At 38.7% G+C, this 12,838-nt stretch overlaps 2 protein-coding genes across 2 annotated transcripts; both read left to right on the forward strand.

Annotated features, from left to right (window-relative positions):
* Window positions 1-212: 212 nt before the first annotated feature.
* LOC134822195 (uncharacterized) lies at window positions 213-1,844 on the forward strand. Its single transcript, XM_063833107.1, has one exon. The coding sequence runs from the start codon at window positions 213-215 to the stop codon at window positions 1,842-1,844; it is 1,632 nt and encodes a 543-aa protein (XP_063689177.1).
* A 4,991-nt stretch (window positions 1,845-6,835) lies between these two features.
* Window positions 6,836-11,598, forward strand: LOC134821769 (uncharacterized). Its single transcript, XM_063832535.1, has 8 exons — window positions 6,836-7,047; window positions 7,260-7,791; window positions 7,975-8,184; window positions 8,342-9,072; window positions 9,640-9,846; window positions 9,978-10,187; window positions 10,445-10,561; window positions 10,684-11,598. The coding sequence occupies exons 1-8, from the start codon at window positions 6,858-6,860 to the stop codon at window positions 11,487-11,489; spliced, it is 3,003 nt and encodes a 1,000-aa protein (XP_063688605.1). The 5' UTR covers window positions 6,836-6,857; the 3' UTR covers window positions 11,490-11,598.
* The last annotated feature ends 1,240 nt before the right edge of the window (window positions 11,599-12,838 follow it).

Below are 12,838 nucleotides of genomic sequence, written 5' to 3' on the forward strand. Positions count from 1 at the left end.
CGGCCATTTACCACTAAGAGCATTATATGTTTTCATTTGTTTAAATTTTATGCTGTAAAATGTGCTAAAACTTTGATTATTTGTTTAATTGATCAATTTTAAAATTTTAAGATGACAACTCGTTTGGTAGGTAGGAATTTGGATCATAAATTGCAAATGCCAAATGACTCAAATAGCTTTACCAAAAGGTAGTTAAAAACCCGCTCCCAGCAATGATAAGTGATATCGAACTTTTATGTGAACACCTGATAGAGAAATACCCTAAACTAGAAGGAGTTGAACCTTATTGCCCAAGATTACCTGAGTTTTATGGTACATACAAGACACACAAGAAAATCAATCCACCCCCACTACGACCAGTAACATCACAAGTTGACTCACCAGGAGAGAGACTTGGACATGCTACCAACCACATCTTGAAACAAGCCCTTCAGTATGTACCTGTTCACCTCAAAGACTCCACTGAGGCCCGACAGCGACTGCAACAATGCTCAATAAACTCCAATCACATGCTCATAACAGCCGATGTGAAGAGCCTATACACCAACATCCCACTGGAACATGGAGTCAAAGTGGTCTCAGACTTTATCAAACATCACAGGGATAAAATCGATATGCTTGGGATAGAACACTTTGACTTTGTCACTATGCTGAAAACCGTGACTCAGTCTGCATATTTTAGATTTGATGAACAATACTATAGACAAACGGAAGGACTAGGGCTGGGAGTAAAACCAGCCCCAACATTTGCCATCATATACGTATACTTGACAGTAGAGAAACCATTACTGGAACAAGATTTCACATACAGTGAAGCTGAACCAGGAGATAGACCATCAAATCTCATGCCTGTGTATTGCTGGAACAGGTATGTTGATGACTGTATCACTATAGAGGAAGGAACAGAAAATGACGTCAGTCAACTCTTTAAGTATGTTAACACGCTTAACCCGAAAATTCAGTTCACATATGAAGCTAACCCTAAACAAATAGACTTCTTAGATCTCACTATCCACTTGCAAGAGAACTCAGATAAACCACAATTCGAACTCTTCATAAAACCGACAAGTTTGGGCATATTCCTCAACTACAACTCTGGACATCCGAGAAGTACTATTATGAATAGTGCTAGGAACGAGTTGTTAAGAGCAGTGAGAAACGGGTCTACAGACGAATTCAAACAACGTGGTGTAAATAAAATCAAAGACATGTTACTCTCCAATTACTCTGTTATAGAGAGGTTGACGAGGGAAATAAACAAAGATAAACCACCTAACCAGACACGACTGAGAATCACACAGTACCTAAGCCTCCCATATGTTAATGAATACCACAAACGGAAAGTATATCAGATTCTACGTCAAAATGATCTATTGGACAAAACCAAAGTATCATTTTATCCGGACAAGAAACTGGGAGAGATTCTTACTAGGTCAGCACTACACCCTACACCATGTAACAAACAGAGTGCTTCAAAGTGCTATGATTGTGATGATCTATGTATGCAGAAGAACATAGCGTACAAACTGACATGCAATATCTGCAATGCAAAGTACTGTGGTGAAACAGGCAGGTTCAAACGCAACAGATGCTGGGAACACCTAAAATCTGTAAGGAATAAAAATAACAAGACGGCCATGGGGAAACATTATCTCATGTCACACCCTGAAATAAAAGAAATTCCTATCGAACCATTTAAATTTGAAGTCCTCAAAGTATGTAAGGATTATGCAGACCGAATGATCTGGCAATCACTGTATATCAAGCAGTTACTTCCTAAAATAAACACTCAGCTCTCACCTGAAGCAGACTCGTGGCAAAAGACCACATGGGCTATTATGTAAATGTCATCAACAGATATGTAGTGGCACCCTTTCAGTTTCCCCGAAAATGTTAGGGAGTAGGAAGCTATTTCTGTTGCTGTTTTGTGAACGTTGGTCTAGCTCTCAAATATTGGACAGTTCTAGATTCTTTGGCCTAACATCTATCTTTTGCTTTGAAAAATTTTCTACCGCTTAGAATCTTCCCATTTTATTTTTAATGTTTTTCAGAGTTTTATGTATTAATTTGGATATTTACCAGGTCACTATGTAACAAAGTTTTTGTTCCGCCTTGAAGAAGCCATGGTGGCGAAACGTCGGCAATAACGTGTGTTATTTGTATTCAATTCAGAGGAGATTAGCCATTTTCAATCTAAACTCATAAGCTTTTTAAAGTGCTGAAAAAGGTGCAGTAAATGGAAACTAATTCCGAACTGTGATAAAAACAAAACAGAGTGCATAATGATTGCACCAACATCCTCACCTGCACCTGATGTCACAAACTTCAGATTGTTAATTATTGGCAACAGACCCATAACCTATACATATCAATCAACTGTTCTCGGATTAACAATCGACAACAAGCTTGCATTCAAGGGTCACGCAAATTTCAAACTCAAGCAATGCTGGTTTGCCTGGCACAGGATCACCCAAAACTCCACCTGCCACAGAGGTCTGAATGCAAGCTCACTCAGAATGCTCTTCAGAACAGTGGTACTCACAAAACTTCTATATGCTGCTCCTATATGGCTAAAAGATAACCTCGATACTTTCAAAGACTTTTATGCCAGGGTCCTCTTGAAGATAAGCGGGGCCACTCACCATCCTCCCAAAGATTTGACCTCTGTTGCGCTTGGGATTCCACCCCTTGAAATATCCTACAAGATGGTCACTATAAAATTTATAATAAAAGCACTTATAAGTGACCCATTTATGCAAGGGCTCATCTTGCAGCTAGAGGTTATATCAAAGCTTGACTACTGTAATGCACTGTATGTTTGCCTACCGATGAAGTCACTAAAAAAGCTCAAATCTGTACTGAATGCTGGAATACGATTCATTTATAACATCGATGACCGTGATGTAGATCTTCTTGAATACTACAAAAAAGCACACATTCTCCCCATTGAAGAACGAATAAGTTTCAAGATTTGTCTTCTGGCGTATAAGGTTATGTACAGCCAAGCACCACCATATCTGTCTGATCTTCTTCAGATTGACTCCCAGGCAGCATATTCTAAAACACGGCAACTGTCTGGTGATGACTTAAGGTTTAAGGTTAGTAGACCCAGTAAAATCAGGCTAGGTGATAGGAGGTTTAGCAACGCAGCCCCAAAACTCTGGAACTTGCTACTGTATACGGTAAGAAAAACTAAAAACATTGATACTTTTAAACGGGCTTTAAAAACCCGTTTTTTCAATCATTTAGAACATACCTAGTCGTATTTATATTTGTGTTCTTTTTTAGAAAGTTCCTAGAACCTGGCCTAAGTTTGTAGGTTTGTAGATTATTCCATGGGATATTTTAACTGCCATGAGTTTTGTGTATAGTTACACTTACACGGAGTCCGGAGAGACTAGACTGCCATTTGCCATGCCCTGGCTTTTTTAAATTTTTATAACCTGTATCCTTGGCCGGTACCACATGATTGCAGCGTTGGTAGCACATGCTTCGGCAATCTACCTGTACCTCAGTGAACCGGTGGGTGAACGGCAGCTTGCTTGCAAGCTGTTGGGTACAGGGTGATGTAGTGTGCGAGTTCCCTTAATTGGGTGCGACAATACTTAGGGAAATCGGACTGGGGATCCGTCGGCCTGGTCTACTACCTTGAGCAACTCATTAAATGATTGTGTGGTATTGACGGGGATGCAGGCCACAGTTTGTGTTTGTTGTTTTGATCTACAAATAAAGAAGAGTGTATAATGAAGTTCAATTAATTAAATTCTTTTGAATAAATCAAAGTAACCAATATGTGTCGAGATTATTATTTTACTCTTATAGTATATTCCATCTGATGTCTGATTGTACCACCATGTCTGTCGTATAATATAGTTTTTAGACGTTAGTGTTACTTATAAGCAGTTTAAAGGAAAATGAGAATTTTTTGTTGGAGAATTCTAAATTATTATAGTTTTATCTTTGTTTGGACAGCCGCTCTGACATTAGTAGCTAGTACCATTCTTGGTTACTAGTTGCTAATATGAGCGGGATATAAATACTTTGTTATTATTATTATTATTAATTGCGCTGATAAAAATGTATGATTGAGACGAATCTTCGAGTAGTTCATTTTTTTTTTTTTTTTGTTCAGGGAGCAGGCTTGCCACATAGGTCCAGGAGTACCGAACGTTTAGGCAGGGTGCTAGGTTATGGAACACACTCAACTAGGTAGTAGGTAGCCTGAGAGTCCGAAAATCTCCAAAAGGAGATGTCATCAGAGTGTGATCCACTGCCTGACTAACCTGTGGGTAGAGTTCATTAGACTCTATAATGATGACAGGTAGTATCTTCTGTATGTTGCTGAGATCCAGTGTCCATGGTACCTATTTTTGAATTAGTTGGAAGAAGGATAATCGATAATATTGCAACCACTTTCTGCAAATTAAACTGATAAATGAAATAAAAATTTAAAAACCAATAATAAATATAAGGATAAATACCTTGACTGAATAGTGAATGTCTCTGAAGAAGGAGAGACGATAAAGCATGATACAACACGGTATGTTGAAATAAAGCCTGTCTCTGAAGAAGGAGAGACGATAAAGCATGATATGACACGGTATGTTGAAAGAAAGCCTGTGTCTGATGAAGGAGACACGATAAAGCATGATACGACACGGTATATAGAAAGAAAGCCTGTCTCTGAAGAGGGAGAGACGATAAAGCATGATACGACACGGTATGTTTCGAAAGAAAGCCTGTCTCTGAAGAAGGAGAAACGATAAAGCATGATACGACACGGTATGTTGAAATAAAGCCTGTCTCTGAGGAAGGAGAGACGATAAAGCATGAAACGACACGGTAAGTTGAAATAAAGCCTGTCTCTGAAGAAGGAGAGACGATAAAGCATTCAATACGACACGGTATGCTGAAATAAAGCCTGTCTCTGAAGAAGGAGAGACGATAAAGCATGATACGACACGGTATGTTGAAAGAAAGCCTGTGTCTGACGAAGGAGACACGATAAAGCATGATACGACACGGTATGTTGAAAGAAAGCCTGTCTCTGAAGAAGGAGAGACGATAAAGCATGATATGACACGGTATGTTGAAAGAAAGCCTGTGTCTGATGAAGGAGACACGATAAAGCATGATACGACACGGTATATAGAAAGAAAGCCTGTCTCTGAAGAGGGAGAGACGATAAAGCATGATACGACACGGTATGTTTCGAAAGAAAGCCTGTCTCTGAAGAAGGAGAAACGATAAAGCATGATATGACACGGTATGTTGAAATAAAGCCTGTCTCTGAGGAAGGAGAGACGATAAAGCATGAAACGACACGGTAAGTTGAAATAAAGCCTGTCTCTGAAGAAGGAGAGACGATAAAGCATGATACGACACGGTATGCTGAAATAAAGCCTGTCTCTGAAGAAGGAGAGACGATAAAGCATGATACGACACGGTATGTTGAAAGAAAGCCTGTGTCTGACGAAGGAGACACGATAAAGCATGATACGACACGGTATGTTGAAAGAAAGCCTGTCTCTGAAGAAGGAGAGACGATAAAGCATGATGCGACACGATATGTTGAAAGAAAGCCTGTCTCTGAAGAAGGAGAGACGATAAAGCATGATACGACACGGTATGTTGAAAGAAAGCCTGTGTCTTAATATGAAGGAGACACGATAAAAACGACAAACGATACGTTATGCTGGAAATATGGATATCTCTGTAGATTAAACAAATGGCAAGAAAAATACTATAAAAGACCCATCGCAGGATCTGGTGCTGGCCAGCCCGTGAACGCACAAAATATCTGCACTGTGCAGAAAAACTAGAAATAACCGAGGAACTAAGGCGATGTAGCGCCGAAACAAGTGAAGCATTCCCAGATGGGGAGAAGGAACCATCAACTCAGTGTGCGAGACCAAGTGATAAACAAATACTTATAACAGTAACACAAATAAATGTGCAGTTCAAAAAACTGTGATGCTAACTGTAAGCGTAAAAAGTATGGGGAGAAGTAATGAAAATGGGAGTGATAAAGTCACATCCAAAGAGTTAGTGAAGAAGGTGTTCACAAACCTTAACCAGAAGTGTCTAATGAAGTAAGTCAGACAAGCAAACGCTTCCTTAAATGATGATTTAAGTCGTCTCTATCCCAGAAATTATGAATGATGACCCAGTGTAAAAGTGCAGAAATCGGCCGAAAATAACAAAGACTAAAAACAGTTAAAAAGTGACAGGATTCAAACACAAGGAAAATTAATAACATAAAGCGTAATAAGGAATATCTCCAAACGGAGTTTTCTTAGAGGGTGAGAGGTTCTTTAATAAGACCTAATGATTAAATGAGACCCACTAAAGGTACTAAATTAACCGGACTGCTAGCGAGGAATCGAGAGTAGGAATAAAATAAAAGCGGAATAAATTCTAAGATAACGAAAAACTGGTACAGACAGCTAAAGTCCTAACACGGAGTCTGGGAAAAACCTGTGAACCAAATAAGCAGAATGAGTAGTTCATTACTATATATAGTAAAAAAGCTTATTTTAAATTTCGTTAGCATATCCAATATTCATGAGTTTATTATCGGATGTTTAAGTTCGACTATGTTTATTATGATATTATTATTCATTGTAATATGGCAATAAAATTTAAATTTTGTTTTACTTAAAATTTTGTTTTACTTATCACCCTGTGTTGTTCCTTCCTCAGATTTATTAACGATTTAAATTTAAGTCAAAATTTAAATATAAGTTATATGTATATCTCATATCTGTTTTGTAAATTATGAACTCTAAGTTGAGTTATAAAATCTAAACTAACTGTTCCTTCCAACTAAATCTATTTTGTAATATTTAGAACATATAATGTCACTGTGGAAGTTGTTTGAAGGGGCCAGGTACTGTGGAGGTGTGTGTGAACACAGTCTCAAAAGATACAAGAGAATAAGAGATAACAGAGATAAGTTGGTGGAACTGGGTTTTATGACACTCGATGAACCACTGGAATGTTACCGGACTAAAGAATGGGAGGAACATACCTCAGCCTACTCACAGTGTACATTTAATTTTCATCCGTTAAACAAATAATGAACTAACAATTAATGAACCTCTCACCCTCTGAACTTCTGCTCCAACTTTAAGTAGTCACTTCAGAAAGGATACTGTGATAGATCAAATTATTGCCAAATTTTGTGAAATTTGTTTTTGATAAAACAGTAGTCTCAAAACTCATTTTTCGTATATATTAATCATTATCTCAAATCGCAGATAAAACATTGCTGAATCAGTATGAAGATGGGTTGATAAAACTTGAGGAGGTTGTTAATATTGATCCCAGAAACCCCGCTGAGAGGTACAGCTCAGACAGTGACAAAGACAGTCCTGTAGTCAATAAGAAGAAGAAATCTCCCAACAAAAAGAAGAAGTCCCAGAAAGGTAAACATAAGAATGGAAGAGTTGAGACTAAAAAGATAAAAGTAGAACAACTGGATTGTGTGGAATGTGTAAGACAAGTTAATCAGCCTGAAGAAGCTGAAGCTCCTGAAGTAGAGGAACTAGAGATGTTCCTACACTCAGAACCTGAATCTGTACCAGCATTACAAGATCTACTTGTCAACAAGAATCTAGCTTCTCACCTCGGAGAAGGTCCTGTAGATGTGTGTAAACTGATTGCAGAAAACCCTGAGTTTACACATGAAATATGTGAGGCTAACATAGACTCTCTTATGTCTGATGAGGAGTTCTATAAAATTACTTGTGAGACTTATCCTGGTGGCTGGGAGAAATTCCTGGAGGACATGTTAGTTACATTATATCTTCTTATTTAATTTGATTTAATAGCTTGAATCTTGATCATAATCGTGTTTTAGAACTTTTGTTCGTGTTTCTTTTTGCATAAATATTTGTCAGATTCTCAATGATGTTTTGTTTTTGAACTAAACAATGTTATGATATTATATGTTTAATGGGTACTACTTTACAGGGAGAATGAAGAGTCTTCAGATGAGGAAATAGATAGAATTGAGCTGCCCCCTGACCTCTATAATGAACTTATGTCTGACAAGAGTAATGATGTACCTGACGATGATGAGGAACAGTATAAGTTTGGTAGAATAAACGAGGACCAGGCAGATACTTGTCTTGATCGAGCACTTGAGTTGTATGATAACTATCACAACATGACTCAGGACGAGTTAGTTTTTACTTTTGATACTTTGTTGTCTTGCACATAAATATACATTTAATTGCTTCTCCTAACCACTGCATAGTATATATTTCGTAATTGTAATTGATTGCATGTTGCTAGTGCATTTTAAATATGACTTACATGTTAATTGTTTATCCCGCAGGTATAACGAGAAAGTGAAGGAGGTGCTCAAAGATATGGATAGAATTACTGTTCTAGATAATGATGGCGACCATACCAAAGCGAGTACTAACAAAAGTAACATACCACAAAGCAAAGAATATGCCACAACAACACCTGAACCGAATGACAACTTACCCTCTTGTAGCGGTACACACAACGATACTGAACGTAGTGACATGGTAACTCCAGATAAAAGTAGCAGTACTTATCATAAGAGTGAAACAGACAATGTGAGAATTGATAACACATCTGGTGTAACAACAGAATCTAATACCAGCTCCAGCTCTGTAACACAAACAAAGAAACTCCCCACCATACTCAGTAACAGAGAAGTGTACGAGAATATTGACAATATTCCCCGTCCTTCTTATTGGTTACCTGAGTCAGAACCTGACCCTGAGAAGAAAGAAGAAGAGATAGATGATTTTGAGTATCTAGGAATGTTGGATGATGGTTATCTACTGAGCTTGTTTGACGAAGATAAAGAATCAGAAGAGTTTCCAAACATTACACAGACACAGAACAGTGTTCCTACAGAAACCACTGCTGAGAGAGATAACATTCAGGAAGAATTGTCCAAGACAGAACTTGAAGCAGCTGCAGGAAAAGCTTCTAAAAATAGACGTAGTAATCCTTCTAGAGTTGCTAAAGAGGGGGTTACATACCGTGATGATAACGATAATCTGGAGGAGGTGTTACAGTCTGAATATTGTAAGTTACAATGTAGACGGGAGTTAACTTAAATTTGTTTATCAATACTATATGGTATTTTTTGTTATGTATCAGCAACTACTTACTTTACTTTGTAGGGTTTCATAGAATCCTCTATCGGGCCATCGAAAAAGTCGACCCCCCGGACAGTGTAGAAACTGTTTTATCACCACTCCAATCAAGCAAGGAGTTTCCATTCCGACGGCTGTATCCTGGAGCTGGAGGCTCGTCCGGAAATGACTTCACAAAGTTCGTTAAAACCTGTTTTGAATTGCATAGGATCCTCGATGGTGTGCATATGTGTTGGGATTACATTCCATAATCGAGGTCCAGTGACTGCAAATGAGTTGTCGTGTAGTGCTTGATTACGTTGACTGCTGGACTTAGCTATACTGGGCACAACTGCTTGAACTAAAATTCAAGTCTGAATTATAATAATCCGTCAGAATCAGATGTTCAAAAGAATCTTTGCTTAAATTAAATAGTTATGTTACTGTTACTTTTACTGTAATAATTCGGTGGATTCTTTTATAAATGATGTTTTCAATGGAATGCTTCTGTTTTCAGTTTGTTGGCAGTGTAAAGATTATGTGAGGGGAGAATGTGAACTACATGGTCCTTTACTCCCCTGTTTAGAAGATATCAGCCAACCTGGAACCAAGAAGACTGTAAACTTCCCAGTTCCTAGTTGTATTGAAATCAAAGAATCCGCAATTCCCAGGGCTGGAGATGGAGCTTTTGCGTCTCAGTTTATTGAACCAGGAAGTATATTGGGTAAGTCACGTGATTTGCTGGGATCAACTTTTACTTCTTTTTTTGGTGTCCACTGTCCCTTTCTCCAGACAGCAAGTCTATAAATGTTTTGTACCCTAAAGTGGGTTGTTCTGATTTATCTATTTTATCAGGTAACTACAAGGGAAAAGTCATATCAGAAAAGGAGTACAAGAAGTTAGAGTCTTCAGATAAAGAGAGTGGATATGCGTGGAGAGCTGTTAGTCAGGACGGTGATGTTATTTACCTAGATGGGGCTAGTCACAGGGCTAGCAACTGGTTACGGTTTCTTAACTGTGCTCGGGGTCAATGTGAAGAGAACGTCCTTGTTAGAAATATCCCAGGTAAAATTGAGTGCACATATGCGCCAGTTTTCTACGTTTTTACTTATCTATTTACATGAGTTGTGAATATTTCATACCCAAGTATGTTGGGCAGAATCGTTATAAACCTGCAACTTACCATCCACAGATTAAATAAGCTGTTTTTTACTTAGGTGTATTCTGGTGATGAAATAACATTGGTTTAGTTAATGACTATTAGTATAAATAAATATTTGTATCGTTGTGCAATGCCTTCTATCATGGAATAATTATTCTAGGTGGAATACAGTATTATTCGTATAAACCAATTGGGCTGGGAGAGGAATTACTAGTTTTCTACGGAGAGGACTATTTTGAAGAGTTAGGGTATTCGTTGCAGACTGATGTTGAAAATGGTAAGAAAAATTCTATAGTGACAAATAGTCGTAAATTAAATGGTCACATCGAAGATTATCTTTATTTCAAGATATTGCTGGACAGGTCATCACTTTATTTCAGTAATCTTCCATTATTACAGGTCAGCAATATCATTGCACTGCAACTGGTTGTCTTAAGCTGTTTAAGACACAACAAGAACTGGAGACACACACATGTGGGAAGACTCGAGGAGTATCAGGAAAAGAGAAAGTACACAAGTGTGCCACGTGTGGGAAGATGTTTGGTTGGAGGAGTCACTTAACTGCACACATCAGAACAGTACACGATAAGGTAGCGAGACTGAGCTGTCCTTACTGTAAATATAGGACTGATCACCAACCTCACCTCACACGTCACATGTTAACTCACAATGGGGACAAACAGTACAAGTGTACACACTGTGACTATACTGCTATTACGAAGCAGAATCTCACTGCTCACATCTACAATAACCACACTAACAAGACATACAGGTGTCGGTACAAGCAGTGTGGTGTTAAGAAACCTTCTCAACAGGAACTATATGATCATATCAGCACAGAGCATCCACTACAACAATACAGATGTGATGTGTGTCCGATGTCTTATAACAGAGCAGATAATCTTGAATACCACAAGCGAACACATGGTGATCGTGAGCTAGAATCACAACACGAGTGTAAGTACTGTGGAAAACTGTTTTTAGAATCAGCTCATCTGAAGAGACATGCTCTGACACACACTGGAGAGAGACCACACAAGTGTAGTGTGTGTGGCAAGGGCTTTACTCAGAACAGTAATTTAACTAGACACATGAGGACACACACAGGGGAGAAACCCTACTCCTGTTCTTATTGTGATAGGAGATTCAGTGAAAGTGGTGACAGAAATAAACACGAAATTACTTGCAAGAATAAACCCTGTTGAAGAAATTGTTATTGGTAGTTTTCTTGTAGTTTGACGAATTACTTTATGTTTATTGCTTATTGGACTATATTTTCTTCTATGTAATGTTATTTTATAATTCTGAACTGGTGGTTCTTCCTAAGAGGCTGGATGTTGGAATGGAGTGTCTTCTTAGGGAAAATCAGTGTGGGTTCAGACGGAACCGCTCATGAATTGATCAGATTTATTCCATCCGCACCATTATTCACAACTGCATTGAGTTTAACATTCCACTTTATGTTAATTTCATTGATTTTAAGGCAGCATTTGATTCCATCAGAAGAGAGTTTATTTGGTCAAGCATGAGACACTATGGACTTCCTGAGAAATATGTTAGAATCTTTCAGGCATTCTTCAATGGAACCATGAGTGCTGTCAGGGTTAATGGTGAAATGTCTGATTGGTTCTCTGTTAATTCGGGCACTGGACAGGGTGATATCCAGGGCCCTCCTGTATTTAATTTCTGTCTGAACTTTGGAATCTTTTTGGCCGAGGTTCACAAGGCAATCAGTCATGGTGCTGTACTGCAAAAGGAACTAAAGGGTGCAGATGAAAAAGTTATCATGGATAGTGACTACGCTGATGATCTGGCAGTGATGGACAATACTGAAGAAGGGCTGCAAGAGTCCACTGATCTTATAGCTCATTACACCTCTTATGCTGGGTTGAAGATCAACGCTAAAAAGACACAATGCATGGCGATCAGCAAGTGTGCGTCCCAGCGACCTTACACCGAAAGAGACAGTATGAAGCTAACAGTGGAGGGAGAACCTGTTGAACAGGTCAGCAACTTTGTTTATCTTGGTGCCAACATCAGTGGGGATGGTACCATTGACCGAGATCTTGACATCAGGATCCAGCGTGCTAATGGTGCGTTCCATCAGCTTTGGAAGATATGGAACAGTCGAACTATAAGAACGCCCACCAAGATCCGTATCTACAAGGCTGCTGTTATTACTATTCTGTTATATGGAGCTGAAGTGTGGAACACAACAAAGAAGCAGATGAAACGGTTTGAGGTCTTCCATCTGACCTCCCTGAGAAGAATCTTGAAGATAAAGTGGTTCTTCCATGTCTCCAATGAAGAAGTTCTCAGGCGTGCTGGAATTAAGTCTATCGAAACTTTCATCGGTGCGGCTAGACTAAGGTGGTACGGACATGTTGTCAGAATGCCAGAAACGCGGTTCCCCAATTTCTTACTGGATTGGAAACCAAACTATGGAAAGAGACTGAGAGGACGACCCCGCAAAGGCTGGATGGCCTGTGTACTCGAGGATGCGGCTGAATTTACAGGTGTCGATAACATCAGCAGAGATGCAGTAAAACAGTTG

The sequence above is a fragment of the Bolinopsis microptera genome, chromosome 10, assembly GCF_026151205.1.
Source record: "Bolinopsis microptera isolate Bmic1 chromosome 10, MBARI_Bmic_1.0, whole genome shotgun sequence".
Classification (NCBI taxonomy): domain Eukaryota; kingdom Metazoa; phylum Ctenophora; class Tentaculata; order Lobata; family Bolinopsidae; genus Bolinopsis; species Bolinopsis microptera.